At 42.0% G+C, this 19,320-nt stretch overlaps 1 protein-coding gene across 4 annotated transcripts in view; it reads left to right on the plus strand.

Moving 5' to 3' along the window:
- Window positions 1-12,640: 12,640 nt before the first annotated feature.
- The window catches only part of ZNF423 (zinc finger protein 423), a 341,247-nt gene continuing 334,567 nt past the window's right edge, over window positions 12,641-19,320 (plus strand). For all 4 annotated transcript variants that reach the window (XM_030581924.1, XM_030581926.1, XM_030581925.1 and 1 more), the window contains exon 1: window positions 12,641-13,809. In XM_030581924.1, coding sequence (XP_030437784.1) covers window positions 13,770-13,809 — 40 coding nt within the window. In that variant the 5' untranslated portion in view covers window positions 12,641-13,769. The remainder of the gene's footprint in view (window positions 13,810-19,320) is intronic.

The raw sequence follows: 19,320 nt of genomic DNA on the forward strand, positions 1-19,320 counted from the left end.
AATATAGATAAATGTTTTGTTTACATTTTTAAAAAAGTCTTAATCTTCTAAATCTTCTCTGGGAAACTGCCCCATCCTAAAAAAAAAAAAAAAAAAAAAAAAAAAAGCCTCCCCAAAATTTCCTTCAGCCTTTTCTGTTTTGATTGGCTGCCTACAGGCCTGATTATGGGGAAGGTAAAGAGGAAGCTTAATGAGCCTAATGAGATCATCAGTCAGATGATCTTAAACTGAACAACATTGGGCCTCATAAGAGGAAAATAAATGCTGTCCTTCTAGAAAACCTGTACAGAATTTGCAGGGATGAAACCAATGGGGTTCTGTAAACATGTAAAAAGATTCTATAGAAATTACTCTAAAACCCTGTGGGATTTAATAGGAATGAGATCCTTCCTTAGGTTTTTTGAATCATCCACAGAATTCAATAGCAAGGATATAATTTTCTGTTAATTTCCATAGAACTTTTCTACAGAGTGAGTATAGCCCAAGAATAAAGGCCAAATGTTCTCAAATTGCCACCTGCTTCGAAGTTCATTCAAGTTACTGCACCAACTCAGAGGGGGAACCGTAAATATCTTAATATTAAAAAAGTAACTTCCTTATAAAATGTCCATTTTACAATTGCCTGGTGCCTCACTTTGCACCTGAGGGGATATTAATCAGCCTCACCACACAGTATGTCTTGCCTTATTGCTTAATTATATAATGAAAGGGAAGATGGGAAAGAAGTGTGAGTGGAAACTGTTAATTCTGTAGTACAGCATTTGATTCATGTTTCAGTTTCCTCTTCTTCAGCACAAAGGGAAGCAGACGGAGGAGTCTGTGGCAGCAGCAGCCTAGTCTAAGCTTCCAGTGTAACCCAGAGGCACCAGTCACCCCTAACATCCAAACAGAGGCTTCATGTTAAACCGAGTGTCTTATTTTGTTGGACCTTGCTTTGACCACTTTGAGCCACTCTGGCAATGCAAATACAGCAGCCATTGGCTGCTTCTCCCCCTTTAGGGACTCTCCTAATATATGGAGTTCCTAGCGGATATGAAGCTGACATAGTTCTATGCTGCTCCCCATGAACCCCCTGATGTGGCTGGCATGTCAGGGCAAGTAGAAGGTGTGGCCCGAGCACATTGTTCTCCAGCTATCCCCAGTAAGTGGAGGGCTTCTAAGAAGCTGTTACCAGCAGGTGGAAATAAGAGCAGCTCTGAGCAGGTTTAGATGACACAGAGGTTAAAACCCTTGCAGTTGCTTAGCACTTCTGCTATTGCTCCTATTGGAGGAGCTGAAGTAGTGTTAGGGATGGAAAATAGAAATTTAAGGGGGAAAACGGTTAGTGTGAACAAAGCCCCTGTTAGGTACCCTCTTTCTTTATTATTATAATAATGCTACTTTTAGCACTTTCCCCAAGGATTTCAAAGCACTTTACAGAGGTGGATAATTGTTGTTATCCCCATTTTGCTTGAGGAAATGGAGGCACGGTGACATGAGTTGCCCATCAAATCTACATCAAATCCATGGCACAGCAGGGAATGGAATCAAGCTCTCCTCATTCCTGTTCCCAGTATTTCCAGGTGCTTCCTTTCTTCTGTTTACAGGAAGTTTCCTAATACAGTGGGAAGCTTTGAAAAATATATTATTTGTTTTCATTCTAGCTTTGGTTTCCCACTTCAGAATGCTTTATAGCCAGAATCTGTTTTTTAAAGTCTTTTCATGGTTTAGGCTGCTGCTTTGACTATAGCCCAGGTTAGGCTTATATGAAAGTTGTTACCATCAGATTGCTGTTTGGTGGTGTCTGTCTAAGATGTGGTATCAAAGCATCCCAGTCCAGTTCCCTCTGGACAAGTGTCTTTATCAGAGAGCCTCCCACCACAATGACACTAAATAACAATCTTGTTAGTTCTGTTTCAGCCTATGCTGAAATGCTATCTTGTACTCCTAGAAGTGGTACTTCTGTGTCAGTGATGAGACTTCTTGACAGGCAAGTGTGGGAAAGCTTGCACTACTACTGTCTGTCCTGAGCCACTTTTGTGGATAAACAGGGGACCACAATCTCTGGAGTTTTAATTCGAAGCCATCTCATGAATACTAACTAGACATGCGCACTATACGTAATAAAACAAACTCAAAGACTCTCATGCACATGTGATGAACAGGGGTAACACTTAGCACTTGGGATGGGTCCATAAATTAGCTAAAATAACTACTCATAGTCTATGGATAAGATCTAAGGGGAGAAGTTAATTCTCCATTAGTTATGTTAAAGGAGCTAGGGGTTCAATTCAAAGAATTATTTTAAGCCACCATATAGTAATTGAGAACAACCTGCAGTAAAAGTTGCAAGAGACCATACTATCTTCACTTTCATCCGCAATACTGCTGTTCATGTTAGGCTACAATTGTTCCTTATCATGCCGTTATATTTGAACATGGCATCCATCATACAAAGCCATGCAATATGCTTTACAGAGGCTTGTATGAATCACCTCATTATTTTCCATATGCTGCATGAAAAATCCCTTCATTGACTGCCAATTATGTTTTTACACTGGTTTTCAATTTTAAGTATATGTCCTTGTCTCAGAGTCCATCAGGGGATGGAATGCTGGAAAAATCGTAAAAAAATAAATTGCAAATCCCATGAACTTGGTCTGTTTGCAACATTTATTGTTTGTGCAGAAACCAAGATACAATTTAAACAAAAAAGAGGCTGCCTTGTATTTACTTTCTCCCCCCGCCCCCCAAAAAAGTAGAAGTGGACTACACTCCCTACATTACAGGGAAGGCTCTATGGATATGGTGAACCATTCCAAGGAGTCATGGGGGTGCATTTTTACTAGGAAAATAGCTGTGTTCTTAACTTGAGTTAACTAAACATGAGATAAAATCTTTGTGAACAAAAAGCAGTTTGTAGTTTTGACATGTTAGCAGGTTGAGTGAAAGACTATGGAGGAGCCTTGTGTTTACCTTGACCAGCTAATTTGTGGCAAAACGACAAACTGCCTTGTCTTCATTAGGATTTTATCTCATGTTAGTTAACTCCAGTTAAGAACACAATTCTGTTTTTTGCTTCATGTAGACAAGGCCTTTCAGAAGTGCCAGAGATTCCAGGAAGTCCACTTAGGGACTCTGCTATTGATTTGTGGAAGGCAGTCTGGCTCACATCCTCAAAGATATTTAGGTGCCTAAATACTTTTAAGGATCTGGGCTGCAGATGCTGTAGTGATGGGCAGCAGTATAAAACCTGAGGGGGGCGGGGGAAGAGGGGAAGCTCTTTCAAAGCTGGGATAAAAAGTACAAAACCAATGAAGTGCTATAAGTCACTCTTACATGAATATTCAAAAGACAAATATATGGCACTGGAAAAGCTGAGCTCCTGAAGGGAATTCTGTCAAAAAGTGCATATCCTGTGGCTGCTGACTTCCTTCCCACCCCATTTCCTGGAACACCTACTTGGAAATGAGTCTAAAATGAGAGTGGCTCTCAGTATATTGTGGAGGGGGCAAGGCCTCTTTCAGTGCTTGTAGGATACCCCATGCCTTCACAATTGCTTGCCTGTACCTGGGCAAACAGCTTTGTGATTCTTGTGCTGATTGTCAGTTGGATGTGTCATAGTTATCGGGTCAAATTCAGTGTTAGTGCATGCCAGAGTTACTCCTCCAAAGTCAATAGCTGCACCACTTATACAAGTGCTGAATATAGCCCATTATGTCTTTTTCTGAATTAGAGTAACAATTATTGGCACAAGTCCAGTTAACACACCAGTGAAAAGCAATTTAAAATGACCGCATTTATTAGGACTGTATAAATGCTAACCAATGTATTAAAAAATGTATGCTGTCATGCAATTGTAATGTGTTAATTCTGCATATAATAAAATATTTTTGAAACAAAGATAACTCTCCCTTAGTTTTCTGACGCTCCTGGGTAATGACATGATTCATCCTTACTGTACCTTCCCAAACTATAAGCCTCATACACTCTCGTGCCATGTAGCACACCTGAAGCATGGCCGAGCCACATACGTTCAGTCCGATATTGCAGATGCCATTCAGCTGATGTCTACTGAATTCTGCGACACCATCCAGGTTGGCGGTTTCTGGCTGGCAAATGTTACAAGCCTCCAAGCCTCAGCTGGAACCAACAGGTTCTACCAAGCCTGCCACACCTCACTGTCTATGTCAGAGACTTCAACAGCCATCACACAGACTGCGGATATAAGGAGGTTGAGACTGACAGTGAACAACTTGCAGACTGGGCATCTCGAAACAACCTCGCCCTTATCCATGATGCTAAACAGTGAGACATGTTCCATTCTTCTAGATGAGATCGTGACTACTCTCCTGACTTGTGCTGGGTCAGTTCAGTTCGTGGCCCTTCTCAGCCAACAACATGCCAAGTCTGGGATAACTTTCCATGCATCCAGCACAGACCACCACTGATCCATATTGGGCTACAGCTGCCAGTTGTCAAGAGTTCCAAAAAGAAGCGGTTGAACTTCCAAAAGGCTGACGAGGAAAAATATAAGGAAGTGCTGGAGAAGAGTGTGGTGACAATACCAGCCCGGCATATCTTGGTAAATGAGACCTACCATTGCTTCTGTGGTGCTATCTACAAAGCAGCTTGCAGAGCCATTCCATGTGGTTGCTGCCCAGTTTACATCCCCTGTCTTGAAGAGAAGAGCGCTGCCTTGCTCGAGCAGTGTGAGGCATCTGGTGACCCAGATGTCGCTGACCATCTAACCGAATCAGTGGACACTGCTCGCCGAGCCAGATGGGAGGAGACGACCAACAGGATGAGCTTTACCCACTCTAGCTACAAGTGTTGGAGTATGCGCCGATGATTTGGAGCAGTGCAGCAGCCACCTGCACTCTGCCGACCCTCAGTGACACCCAACCAGGCAGCCGGACATCTACTTGAAGTGGCCAGAGCACCTTTGGAGAAACAGGTGTGAAGACAAGTGAAGAACGAATGGCGCATGTTTAAACATGTCCACCAGATCAGAAGCTGCCCAGAACCATTCCCTGTAACAGAGCTGGAACAGACACTGGGTAGCATCAGGTGTGGAACAGCTGAGGTTAAGATGCTATAGCTCCAGAATTCTTGAAAAACCTTGGCCCCTGTGCTCAACTTTGGCTTGTGAAATTCTTTGCCAGGGCCATCAGTGAAGGTAGGCTACCAAAGATATGGTGCACAGCAAAAGTCATTGGCTTCCTAAAACCTGGAAAGGACCCAAGTCAAGCATCAAGCAATCGTCCCATATCATTATTGTCAGTATGCTTCAAGGCACTGGAGCACTTGGTCCTAAAGCACGTATTACCTGACATGGAGATAATTTTGAACCCTGACCAAGCTGTAGCACATGTGACCAAGTACTCTCGATGACCACATGTGTTGAAAATGACTTCCAGAGAAACTTGAAAACAGACACTGTTTTCATCAATCTAACAGCAGTGTACGATACGGTATGGCACACTGGCCTGCTCGTGAAGGTATCATAGGTCCTGCTACCTTGGGTCACAGGCATCATTGAACTTTTCCTCCATGATAGGCAGTTCAGAGTCCATATGGGGGGGGAAAGACAAGTGCTTGGAGATGACAGAGCAATGGGTTACCCCAGAGCTGTGTGCTTTAACCAACCCTGTTCAACTTTTACATCAATGACCTGCCAACAATGGAATCACAAAAGTTCATTTACAGAGATGACCTCTGTTGCGGTATCCAGGCCCGGACATTTCACAAGCTTGAAGCCACCTTAAACCGGGACATGACAAAGTAAGCTCACTACTGTAAGACTTGGTGTCTTCAGCCAAGCATCATAAAAACGGTCTCCAGTTTGTTCCATCTTCATCACACCAGCACAACCTGAGAACTGAATGTTTATCTGAATGGTCAGAAGGTGAAGCATGAAGTAGAATCAGTCTATCTAGGTGTGACCTTACACCACAAACTGAGTTACCATTCCCACCTGAAGAAGACAGCAGCTAAAGTTAAGACACGCAATAATCTTCTTAGCAAACTGGCAGGTTCGTCATGGGGTGCTCGTGCTCCAACTTTGCGGACGTTAGCTCTTGCCACCTCATATTCGGTGCAGGAGTACTGCACACCAGTATGGAGCTGTTCATCACATACCAAACTTTTGGATACGCAGTTAAATGCCACCATGCACATCATCTCCAGCACCCTGCATCCGACTCCACTCCCATGGCTTCCAGTTCTGAGCAATATTGCTCCTCCTCAGATCAGATGAGAGGTTGCCACTGGCAAGTTACTGGAGAAAGTATGCGCCAAAACAAGCCTGCTGCTGCACAATGATCTTTTTTTAAACCACCAGCTGCACATTTGCCATCATGTTGCTCATTATGGTCTCACCCGCCACACCAGGATGTTATGGCAGAAACACTCTGGCAAGAGGAATGGATATCTGTTATAATCCCCAACCAGTCCCTCGTTGCCAACTCCACAATTTGCTCACCTGGTTTTGACCTGCCCTATCATCAATGGTCCTTGTTTAACAGGTTCTGGACCAGGCAGGGTCTCTGTGCAGCCAACCAGTATCTCTGGGGCCTTCATGACAGCCCTTTGTGCAGCTGCGGCACAACACAGATGATGATGCACATTGTCGAGGAATGCCTGCTGACTAGGTTCAGTGGTGTCCTAGAAGAACTGCATCACGCCACTGAAGATGCCATCCCTTGGCTAGATGACTATTCACATGCTAAATAAACTGAGATCATGTATGGTAGGTAAAACAGATCCTCAAATGAAGCATTTTCTTCAAGTATGTGTCCTTCCACTGAAATACCTGTTTCCTGGCTAGGGCCAGCTTCAGGATTTTTGCTGCCCCAAGCAGCAGCAACAACAAAAAAGGCAGAGTACCGCTCCAAAGCAAAAAATAGAAGGGGCCGGAGTGCCGCCCCTTGAAAAGTGCTGCCCTAAGCACATGCTTGGGAAGCTGGTGCCTAGAGCCATCCCTGTTTCTGGGTCTGCCTTCCTCAGTACCCTGAAATTCATGCTATGTCACACACCTCTGTTAAGACAGAAATGTGGGATGCCAGTTATTTATTTCTGTAAAACATTGAAGCATTAAGTGAAAACACCACAGATACTGAACTTGTATTGTTGTAAGTTCTTTTATTCAGGTCTTCTGATGTCCTGTGAATGCCACCTGCCTTTGTGTGGTCTAGTCCCATGTTTACTGTGATGATGCTTTTGTGTTCCCTATTTGACATATTTTACTGTAAATAAAGAGTAACACCGTCTTTGCAACTGTATCCACAGTGACATTTGACTCTCAGCTGAATGAGTGCATTGTGTGATGTGTTTTGGAAACATTATCTCTTTTTAGGAACTAATCCAGTCCTTTAATAGTTTCCAGTATGTGAGTGTATTTGTTTACAGATTCAAAAAGACCATTTATCTACCAAACTCCAAACCATTTATATAATCCAAAGAACAGGATAATGTTTTAAAACTCTCGCATTAGATCTGCATAGATCTTTCCCTCAAACATGGGTGCTGATTTAGATTCTACATTATCTTTTACTTGGCACACAAGCTGATCAGACATGTTAGATGGCTTTCAGTGTGATGCAAGAATTTCCCTATATTTCTCCTGGACAATATTCAGCATTTTTTACCTATGCTTTTATTTACAAAACATTATTTTAATATGAGGTAGTTATTGGTGCTGGACAGTCCACAATTAAGATTAGCCTTTCTGTGATGGTTGATCCCCAGCTCTCTTCCTGTACTTTAAAATGTTCCTCCCTTTGACACTAGAACAGTTTAAAATCTTAATTCAGAATGGGGTTTTCACAGTAACCTAGTGCAGATGGGTGCCTAACTCGCTTAGACATCTGAAAATCCTAGCCTTAATATTTTTTTTCTTTTTCGCTTTTATAATTCTACAATTTTTTTTAAATCTCATAGTTTGAACTTAACTTTTATATTTAAAAATTTTCTTTTTTTTTTTCAAAATTTCCATTGTCACCCTACCTGTATATAGGCAGAGCTGGTAGCATCACCTATTCTAAGGTTGTCCAATACTTCTGATTACGAGACCAAGTTTTCAGTTGCCTCCACTGATCAAATTCTGCCCTTGGAAACACATGTGCAAGTTATGCTGAATTAAATGAGTCGTGCTTGTTTGTCCAAGGGTAGAATTTAGCTTCTCTTTAGAACAGCTGGATAGTGTGTCTATAAGTGACACATGCAATCGCCTAGCCAAATATTTCTCATAACTGTTCAGCCATGGCCTGTGTCCACCATTGCCCTGGAAATATGGGGTCAGGGTAAAGCTGCAGGGTGTTTTATTACCAGGAAATGCAACAATAAGCAATGCCTATTCATCTAACAAGGAAGATACATGTATAACAAGGACGATACATGGTATAGTTGTTTAGAATTATATTTTGCAAAAAAATTGTGTGCATATGTGTAAATTAAGTGCAAACCACAAATTCTTATCAAGATGTGATAAATGGTGTTGTGAAATTTGAATTCCTCTGACTGTATACAAGAGTCAGTCACTTATGATGGAAGTTGCATCTCTGTCATGTCTGGCACATATTTTTTCATAGAATATCAGGGTTGGAAGGGACTTCAGGAGGTCATCTAGTCCAACCCCCTGCTCAAAGCAGGACCTAATCCCCAACTAAATCATCCCAGCCAGGGCTTTGTCAAGCCTGACTTTAAAAACTTTTAAGGAAGGAGATTCCACCATCTCTCTAGGTAACCCATTCCAGTGCTTCACCACCCTCTTAGTGAAAAAGATTTTCCTAATATCCAACTTAAACCTCCCCCACTCCAACTTGACCATTAGTCCTTGTTCTGTCATCTGGTACCATTGAGAACAGTCTAGATCCATCCTCTTTGGAACCCCCTTTCAGGTAGTTGAAAGCAGCTATCAAATCCTCCCTCATTTTTCTCTTCTGCAGACTAAATAATCCCAGTTCCCACAGCTTCTCCTCATAAATCATGTGTCCCAGCCATAATTTTTGTTGCCCTCTGTAGGACTCTACAATTTTTCCACATCCTTCTTGTAGTGTGGGGCCCAAAACTGGACAGTACTCCAGATGAGGCCTCACCAATGCCGAATAGAGGGGAATGATCACGTTCCTTGATCTGCTGGCAATGCTCCTACTTATACAGCCCAAAATGCTGTTAGCCTTCTTGGCAACAAGGGCACACTGTTGACTCATATCCAGCTTCTTGTCCACTGTAATCCTTAGGTCTTTTTCTGCAGAACTGTTGCCTAGCCACTCAGTCCCTAGTCTGTAGCAGTGCATGGGATTCTTCCTGCCTAAGTGCGGGACTCTACATTTGTCCTTGTTGAACCCCATCATATTTCTTTTGGCCCAATCCTCTAATTTGTCTAGGTATTTTGTCTAGGTATTTCACATAATTCAGGGATCCAGTAGTAACTGGTCTAGGCTACACAAGAAGAAGACTAAACACATACCTAAATGGAACTTTAAACAAAGAATATGCCATCTAAATTCCAGGAGTCACCAGAAGCTCTGGAAAGTCTGTAAGAGCTGCAAGAAGTCTCTTGATTACTCCCCCTCTCCCCAGGGAAGAGATTCCCTGTACTTTACAACACTCCTCACTTTGCATTTTTATTAAAACTCCCATGAATAAAGATTTAAGACATCTATGAGGAGACAAAACAGGCAACAGGATCAAAACAAAAACATTTGATTAAACTATTAGTGCATGCACCTGCTATAGCGCTACAATCCATTCATTTTAAATATTACAGTAAAGTCTATCCTGCAATCAGAAAGGAACTGTGTAGGTAGACCCTTGCATCTGTGTAGAGCTGCTCATGCTTCAAAGGGGCTCCTGTACAAAAATGTGTCTCCTTGAGTTTGACGACAGTACTGGGGCCTTAGAGAAATGAATATATGTGTATCTCAAGCACATCTGAAAATCTATGTACTTTTGGCCCCAATCCAGCAAAGTATTTAAGCACATGTTTAAATGTTTTGCTGAACAGAGATGTGCTGATGAATCAGAGCATAGGAGAATTCCATATATATTTTTTGGGATAAAGATATTGGGGGTGGGGGTGTTTTAAAAATGGGTAAAGTTTTTTTTTCTTCAAGTTTGTTGTTTTCATTTCTTCTTCACTAGATATGAACTGGATACTTTTTAAGAGGCCTTGACATAGAATAGTAGTAGTTTTGGACTGCTCCTTCTTAGACACCAACCATGACATTGGTATGAAACTACTGTAATTAAAGGGTTTTGAGATGTAGTCTGACTAGTCATCACACTTCAGGATTTCATCGTAGAGTCTTGTCAATAATTATCCTGCATCACATATGGCTACAGAGTGCCCGATTCTGATTTCACACTAGTTTTTATATTGCTATATCTCCACTGACTTCAATGAAGTTACTTTTGATTCAGACTGGGATCAGAATCAGGACCACAGGCTCTTTCAAATCCTTCCATCTTCATTCCAGGTTACTCTACTGTGCCCTATTCTTTAATACTGATCATGCTGATGTAGGGGAACTATATCTTGATTATTGCAATGTTATTGGAAATATGTTTTTACTATATTTTAATTTTATGATGGTAATCTGGAGGAATACTGTAGAGGTATTGTAAAACCTTTATTCTATTTTTAATGGAACCCACAGCCTTTGTCACCACTGAATGTTTATTAAAATTCTACCTAATGATGTATTAAAAAACCTTTATAGGTAAGTATGGAATTCAGTTAAGTGAAACGAATTTACAATTTTAGATCTCATTTGTGAGTTTATGTAAAACACAAAGAGATGTTTTCCAACTGAAAATTGTTACCAGACATATTATTTAAAGATCCTTTAGTTAAATTCACTACAGCACTGTGTTATTTTAATTTCTGAGTCAGCTAGGTTAGCTCTGTTGAAATCAATAGAGTGATGCTGACTTACATTGGCTGAGGATCAGACCCACAGTACCTGTTTTTAGGTATTTCTAATGTGCCCATCATCATAATATCTGTACTAATGGTTCCACTCCACCACAGATATTAGCTCTTTTGAAGTCCAGACCTTTCCTTTGATTTGCTTTAATGATGTCTTAAGTGTATAATGTGATTGAAAACAGTTCCTCTTAAGGAGGTCAGTATATAATGAATTAAAGTTGAAGGTGTGTCTTGCTCCTGAAAGCTGTACAATTATGTTAGGAAAAGAACCCTGGCTTATAGTGACAGAAACTGTCAGTAATTGTTTCTCTACCATTCCAGTAAAAGATCCATCTCAGCATCAAGTGCTCTATACGTAAGATTAACGTATTTAGGATTTTTCTAGAATACTTTCTATCAGAAAAAGGTTCAGGAAACTCTAGTTACTGCTAAATTTAAAAAACCCAGAATCCACCTTTTAAGGTTTAGAGTAGACCAAGAATTCAGGAAGATTTCTCACTTCTCTAATTGACAGGCACTGTTAATGTCCGATCTTCCCCTAGTATGACCGAAGAAATATGTACCTGTTTCTATAGCAAGAAGACCGTGTAAGTTATCTCAGTGGGATACAGGGTTTTTATGGTTTCAGGTTGCCCTGGGTAACTAGTAACCGGGGGAATGAATTTTCCTTTTCTGGGCTTTAAGACTGAACTTATTGATCATGAAAGACTGATACCATTTCTGTTGTGTCCTAACCATTCAATATTCAGTATCGCTGTAAGACGGAGTTGGGGGAAGGGACAGAAGAATATGGTGGAGATGCTGGCAGGGCTGCAGACGTTTGGCAGAAACTTTGCAGAGGCTCAGGCTGAATAGCTTATTATGGTGTTAATCTATGTCCCAGCTCAACCAAAGGCTTGGAGTCCTCTTTCACAGCAGCACACAATCGCTCTGAAATACACACCCCTAAAACACATCTACTATTAGGAGGGAAAAGAAAACTTATAGAGGTAATGTATGCCACGCGCCAAATAAATAAGTGTGCGGACTTTACCCCTTCTTTGCACAGAGCTCCAGAACAAAAAGTTTGCCTTCTGCCTTGTGGGTGAGCTCATATTTTATTCCTGTTGCTTTGCAGGGATCTTTCCCTGTTTAGCCTTGAGGTGTCGTATGCCTTCCAGTATAATTACAGATTTGGGAGAGCTTCTCTCCCCCGCCAAACTATAGCTGCATTAAATCACTGAATCGCTTTGGTCAGGAAACAAACAAAATCCTCCCTCCAGGAACAAGAAAAGAAAGCACCCGCTCTGCCAAGAAAGTGTACAGGGAAAGTGGGACTGGCCGAGGGGACAGGAAGACAAAGAGGACCCAGGTCTGGTTTAGCGCAGAGGGGATGGCAGGTTAATCGGGTTTCCTACGGAGCGGGGGGGGGAAGGGGGCCGAGCGAGCTGAAGAGGAAACCACGAGGCTGCAGGAAAAGGGGAACGAAGAGAGAAAGTTTAATAAAGCGGAGCAGCCAAGCAGGCGAAGGTGCCGGCAGCGCGAGCGGCAGCCTCTGCGGCTGGTGATGCTAAAGCGACCCCTGCCTCCGCGGAGTCGCCTCCTCGCCTGGTGACTCCAATCCGCCGCCTTTCCCTCCGCCCTGCGGAGTCCGTGTTTTGCGGGCGACCGGAGCTGTATTTCCAGGGCTGTCCATGGCTCGGTGCTGTTGGCTCTCTCTCCGTCTGATCAGCCCAGGCTGTGCGGGGCTCCCTACGGGATCAGAGCGCTCCCCCGCCGGGACTCCACTCCTCACATCCTCCTGCTGGGACTCAGCTACATTTCCAGCCAAGCCTGGCTTTATTATGTGTGTCTGCACTGCAGCCCCAGCAGCAAGATCAGGAGGAGGAAAAGGAGCCAGGACAAAGAAAAGAGAGGGAGGCTGGCGAGTGCTAAAGAAAATAAAAACCCAGGGCAGCAGCAGCAACAGCAATGAAGGCAGGAACAGTGCCACCTTCCAGCGAATAACACATGGAGGCAGCTAGCAGCCCCTGCATCGATGCAAAGAAACACTTACCTTGTTTTCAGAAGTGCATTTGTGCAGGAGGAGGAGGAGGACAGAAACCCGGACGGCTGCAAGGCAGAGGGAAGGAGCCAGCCTGCAAGCGACATTAGCTTTTAAAAAGGGGGAGGGAGGACTGGGGTGGAAGGGGAAAGACGAGAGATCTGCTCCTCTCTCCTAAAAATAAGACTCCTCGCCCTTCTCTTGAAAACATTTGCAGGAGACCCGAAAAGGGGAGGAAATTTAAAAAAAAAAAAGGAGCGGGGGGGGGCTGATTGGAGTCAGGGCATATTTTTTTTTAAATTGCAACAAGGTTGCACCCTAGAGCGCCTCTCATATTTTTAGTCAATTTAATACTCCTAATTCCTATTCTCTCTCTCTTCCCTCCTCCCTCCCATGTAATCAGCTCTAATTGCTCGGTGCAAATGTTTTTTATTGTGAAAGTCTGAACGGGGCTAAAAACTGCAGGGCGCTTGCAAACTTTAAAGAGAACAAAAAAAGCCGAGTGGGGGAGCGGGCTGGGCTTGGTTTGTTTTTATTATTTGCACATTTTTTTAAATTGCAACTGTTGCGCGTGTGATTTTTTTGGGGGGGAGGGGGCAGACTCTAGGTTCCCAAAGGGTGGAAAGAGGAGCTGAAGTTGCCGCATTGCAACAGGCAAAGAAGTGAGAAATCAAATAATCGATCTTGCTGCTGCTGCTGCTCCTTCGCCTGGTAGCGCCGAGCAGACAAAGTTTCAAGTGGCAAGGGCCGAGGAGAAGGCAGAGGCACCGAGAGCAAGGGGGGAGCGGGCAGGGAGGCGGAGGAGCCCCGCAGGACGAGCCGAGGAGCCTGGACATGTCCAGAAGGAAGCAAGCCAAGCCCCGCTCGGTGAAAGGTAAGCGCGCCGGTCGCAGCCTGGCCCAGGCTTTGCGTGTGTCCGTCTCTCGCCCGTGCCCCCAGCCGCCCACCGAGCCGTGGTGAGCGGCTCGCTCGCCGCTGGCTCCAGCTGATGGCTACCGCCGCCGCCTGGGTGCGGAAAGCAGCCGCCTCAGCGCCAGCCTCCGCCGCGTGACCAATCAGGGGTTGGGGCCAAGCTTGGCGGGGATTGCGAATCCCCCCAACAAAATGCCGCCGCCTGGCTGGTGGCTTGGGGCCTGGGCGGCTGCGTGCGCGGCTCAGAGCCTGGGGCTCGCCAGTAGGACCCCTCCCCCCGGCTGCCCGCCTCTTCCTCGCGGCTGGTACCAGCTCTGGAGTTACCCGCGGGGCAGGGGGGGCTCGCCCGGCCGCCCCCCATACCCCGGGCCCGTCGCCACATGAGCGCTGGGTCGGGGGATTGGCCCCACTGGCACAACCAGCATCTTCCTCCCAGCCCCGTCTCTCAGCGCCTGTCACTGGTCGAGAATGAGCAAAGTGCCCCCCCTTGCCCCCAGCGCACACCTCGCATGTGTGTCCTCTTGATCATTGCAACTCCCAGCCCCTAACACAAATCGCATCCTCGTGCAACACAAAAATCACCCCTCACAAGTGACCACGAAGTGCCCCTGGCCCTACTTCACAAGGCCAGGGCTGCCTGGCAGAATTCCCTTGCCACAGCTCAGCAATGTTTGTTTGGGCAGGCCAGTAAAGTTCAGGTGAGTAGTGGGTCCTGAGGCTGAGCTGACTAAGTCTTTCTGACAAGTTTGCAAGGCTTTGTGGAGAAGGGCCCTCCCAGGCCCCACATAATCTGGATTACAGGGGGTCTCGCTTTTCTGTTTCCATCCTCTGCTAATGTTAAAATAAGGAAGCATAGTCTCAGCTTAGTGACTGGTTTCTGCATTGGCTGGTGGGTATGCTCTCAGACTTGAGCCAGGGGTTTCCCACAGTATGAAAACCTCCTTTTACTTCCTATTTCAAACTCTAAAAAGGGGGAGGGGGTCATCTGAATTATTTCACCTGCCTGTAGGGAGGAAAGGTTCTCCCATGATTTCACATCATCCATTTTAGGGGCTTAGTTGGCCTTGGCACACTAGGAGCTGAATGTCGCTGGCAGCCCACGGCCATTGGAACAATAGAGCATCAGTGAACATGTTGCTATCCCCAATATTTTGCAGTCCTTTGCAACTGCCTGCTCTGTTTGTATGGCAGAACTGGCCTTCTCTTTGGGGCTAATCTCCCTCCCCATTTATCTTTTAGAAAGACAGTAATCTCACACTCGAGAGTATACAATTTGCTGCTCTGTTTCTATAATGGCTGCCAGACTCTGCCACTTTCTCCCCTTATCCCCATTGCTGCCAAGTACAACTGGTGGGTGAAGTTCCGTGGTCTGCAATATGCAGAAGTCCGGACAAGACAATCATGATGGCCCCTTCTGGCTTTAAAGTCTATGTATGCAGGCATAGTTGGAGAGAGTGGCATAGGTTGGTTTCTGTTAGAGTAACAAAGTGGTTGATCAGGGGAAGCATATCAAACAGTATCTGTGAATTCCCAGATGGAATCTGTGTGTCATGGCAGACTGGATTTCCTGTGACTCTGATTTTTGTTTCAGAGTATCAGCTGTGTTAGTCTGTCTCTAAGGTGCCACAAGTACTTCTGTTCTGATTTTTGTGTACCTTTTAGTCACATGCCTCTTGTTGAGTATTTATGGCTGGTATGAAAAGGTTGAAAACAGATCCACAAAGTTGGCTCCAGTGTCAATAAGCATGAATTGGGGTGTGGTGAAGTTTTCCTTGTTTTAAAATATTTTTTTGAAAACTGTGCTCTGAGTATTGCTGAGAATCCATGATGTTATATATCCTAACAAGTTTTTTTTCCCAGTGTTTTGAATACAGTGGATATGTCATATCATGTCCATGTGATTATCATATTCCCTTTTATGCCAAGTTGTTTTGATGTTATGGACCTGAAGCCAGAAGTTATCAAGATGCAGCTAGATAACTATTGGGGAAGCTGTTAATTGGAGAACATATTATAACAGAATTGCCATGGTGATGGATGAGAAATAAACCAAAGATAGATACAATCAAATACTTTATAAGCACACACATTTCACTAATTTAACAAGCTATTATAGAATTTCCATGTCAGAGGGTGCTCTGGCAAAATAATTTGGAAAGATGAATAAAAAGTTTATCATTTAGCATACTCCAGTCTTGCTGTCTCTTGGTGTCAGGATCTTGTAGTTTTAAAATTATGTTTGTGGAGAAAAATAGCATCTTAGCAGGTAGGTGGAATTAATGTTTCTGTCCCGTTAGGAACAGTCTATGATTGACCTGTTTCCTCTGTTTACTGTACAATACCCTTAAGGGTGATCAAAGAAAGGAAACATTAAAATCTATGTATTCAGTAGTCAAATAGCGTCAGGATTTAAATCTAAGACGGATAAGTCATTAGGAACTGCAGAGACAATAGTCCAATTTAGAGTCAGGTACACTGAAGTAGAATGTGATATTTTAAAATAGAAGTGAAAGGTTAAACTTTACAAATAAACTCATCCCAAATAGTCATTCTATAGGGCATAATACAGTATTTAAACATTTACAGTTAAGAGTTACTTAAAAATCTGAGAATTATCACTTCAAGAAAACAGCTGTCTATAAAATGTACACATAAAGGCCAAGGCCGCAATACCTATGTGCTGTATTGTGTGAGCTGCATTCTTTTTGAGTTGTCAGTAAATTGATGTGACAATGCAGCAGTGATTTTAGAATACTTGCTAGTCAAAGCCAAATGTTATCCTAACCCTTCAGTGGCTAACATTTTACTGTCTCATATACAAAGTAGTAGTTAATCAGAAACTTAGTGGTTTGGAGTTTTGTTATAGCAGCACAAAATGGGATGCTTTTAACGGAAAAAACTTGTAAAAGTGTTTGTTTTTAATAACTTTTAGATGTAGAAAATACATTCATTTAATCATAATGGTAATTAAGAAGTGAAATAACTGGATGCATTTAAGAGGTACTGCATGTGAAATACTGTTCCATAATATTAGCTTTTGCTTTGAGATACACTCCCAATTTTGTTTTTATATAATCCTTGCTCTTAGATGTGTATTAAGTTATTGTAAAAGTAAGACTTCCACCTTTAAACAAAAAGCTGGAATGTGTTTCTTAAAGATTAATAGTATTTTAGCCTCTCTGCTGTGTGTCACTTTAACAGTATGGTATTGTGGACCTCCACAATTCAGGACAATCTCCTGTAAATGCAGCTCTTCTGTAATTGGTATATGAAGTGTTACAGACCATAGGAGGAAAAAAGGAGAGAAGTATAACTATTTCTAGTGCATGTTCTGAAAATGGTATTTGAAACAAGAAGAATCGCAGTTTGAAAAAATCATACAGGCCTCAGGTCATGACTTCCCTTGAAAAGGGGGATCCCATTTGGTGGATAGGCCTCTGGAGGTTCAAAATATTTTGTTCTGTGATTAAGTACTAGAGGTATTGTACAGGAAATAGTTAAGTGGCATTGAAAAACTGTGTTAGTTTGAAAAGCTGATTTAACAATAACCCTTGACCCTTTTTATTTAATAAAATTATACATTTGCCATTTATTTTTAATTTGTTTTCTACTTCATTTTTTTTTGGGTGGCAAACTTCACCACAAGGCATTATTGTTTTACTTTGTTAATTTTGAACTCAATATTGGTACAGTTGGCACCATGATTTGCAACGGTATTTTTTAAATTGAATATTAAAATATTCAATATAAAGTATTTCCCATCCCTTCTAAAGCATAAATGTCTAGATATATATTTACAACAATGACTTTCTATAGAAGACCAAGTAAGTTTTAAGATGCTAAGTTTTGCATACCTTTTTAATTACTAGGAATGTTTTCTCCAGTCCTGCATAAACTGACTGTAAATTACACTTTCTAATTTTAATTGACTAATGTGCAGTCTGAAGAATATCTTGATTAATGGTGGAAATGTTGGGTGAATCTATGTACATTGCAATTCATAACGGTGTGTACACGCAAGCACTTGGTCCTAACTCATATACATGAGAGACAATTTCTTCCTTCTCTTTTACTCATCCATATCTTTGGCTTTTAAAAAGTCCATCACATACATCTTGTAGTCTAGGGAGTTGGCAACCTAGTAAATTGCCACAGTACATGTTTCTATGGAAATAATTGAGATGTAATAAATAAAGGCACTCTAAGGTCACAGGTTTCCTAATTCAACTGAGAAGGAAAACGAGTATAAATTATATAGATCTATGCATAGGATTTATGACTTCTTCAAATAGTTCTCTTTTCTGTATATTTATTTCACATTATATAACAGCTTTTATACTTAATAACCACTGTTGAGATTTGTGCATCCATTTCCATGCAAAAAGCTTAAGTACTAAAATGGAATAAGTATGCCTGTGATGTAAGGGAGTTTTCTACATGTAAAATGCAGGTTGACTGCATATTAACAGTGAAAGGTGCACAATCTTTGTCATTACAATAACAAACTAATTTGACAGAAGTAACAAATGTTGACAAGTTCTTAATTTTAAATGATATGGAATGAAGATTTTTAAAACAACTGGATGACAGAACCACCCTGCACTTGTTCTGTAACACTAGGTCTCTGGTTCAGTATAATAAAAAGTTGCAATAATTACTGTATTAGTAACCATCCATTTAGATTGGTAGCTGTGGAATTTTACCTGAGGTGGGATTTAAGCTTTGTAATTCAATACATTGATTAATTTTAAACATTAATTTGAATGGAAAAATTTAAAGGAATCCAACCTTCCAGTTGATTGACGGAGAGACCATTCTACTTAATTTAAGTGAAGCTTACTAAGAGAGGGTCAGGCTAGCATAAAAACAGATGATATGCTGAGTCTTTGGCAACTTTTAACATAATTATGTCATTTATAGTCTACATGCTCTGTTAACAGTTACAATGTTGTAAGATGCATGGCTATCCTAAAGATTTTTTTCCATATTAAATGTGTACTTGTAGACAGCCAAAAAAAAATTCTCCAAAAGTGAGCAAAATCTTTCTTTGTCAAGTTGTCAGTAATATGTTTTGTCAATGACATTTATAGTTAATATTTGTAAAGAAGAGATATACATTATTCAGATTAATTCAAATCAATTGAATGTGAACCTCGGAACCATAATGCAATTGTGAACATCACAGTGCACCATTAATTTCTCTGATAGATGTGATCTTTAATAAGTTAAAAGGAAATACCTTTAAAAGTGTTTCTTCTACCAACTTTATAGAGGTGCTGTATTCTAAAGCTGCCATTTAACTGACAATGATAATTATTAATGGTTTCTGTTGAATCCTATATTGAATAATAGCTTATGTTACAGCTTACTTATGTTTGAGAACCAATTAAATAAGAGAGCATGTGAGATACTAGGCTCCTGGTAATAGAACCACGGGTTCAAGGTTCTATGTAATTTAATTGAAGAATTACTT

The sequence above is a fragment of the Gopherus evgoodei genome, chromosome 12, assembly GCF_007399415.2.
Source record: "Gopherus evgoodei ecotype Sinaloan lineage chromosome 12, rGopEvg1_v1.p, whole genome shotgun sequence".
NCBI lineage: Eukaryota > Metazoa > Chordata > Testudines > Testudinidae > Gopherus > Gopherus evgoodei.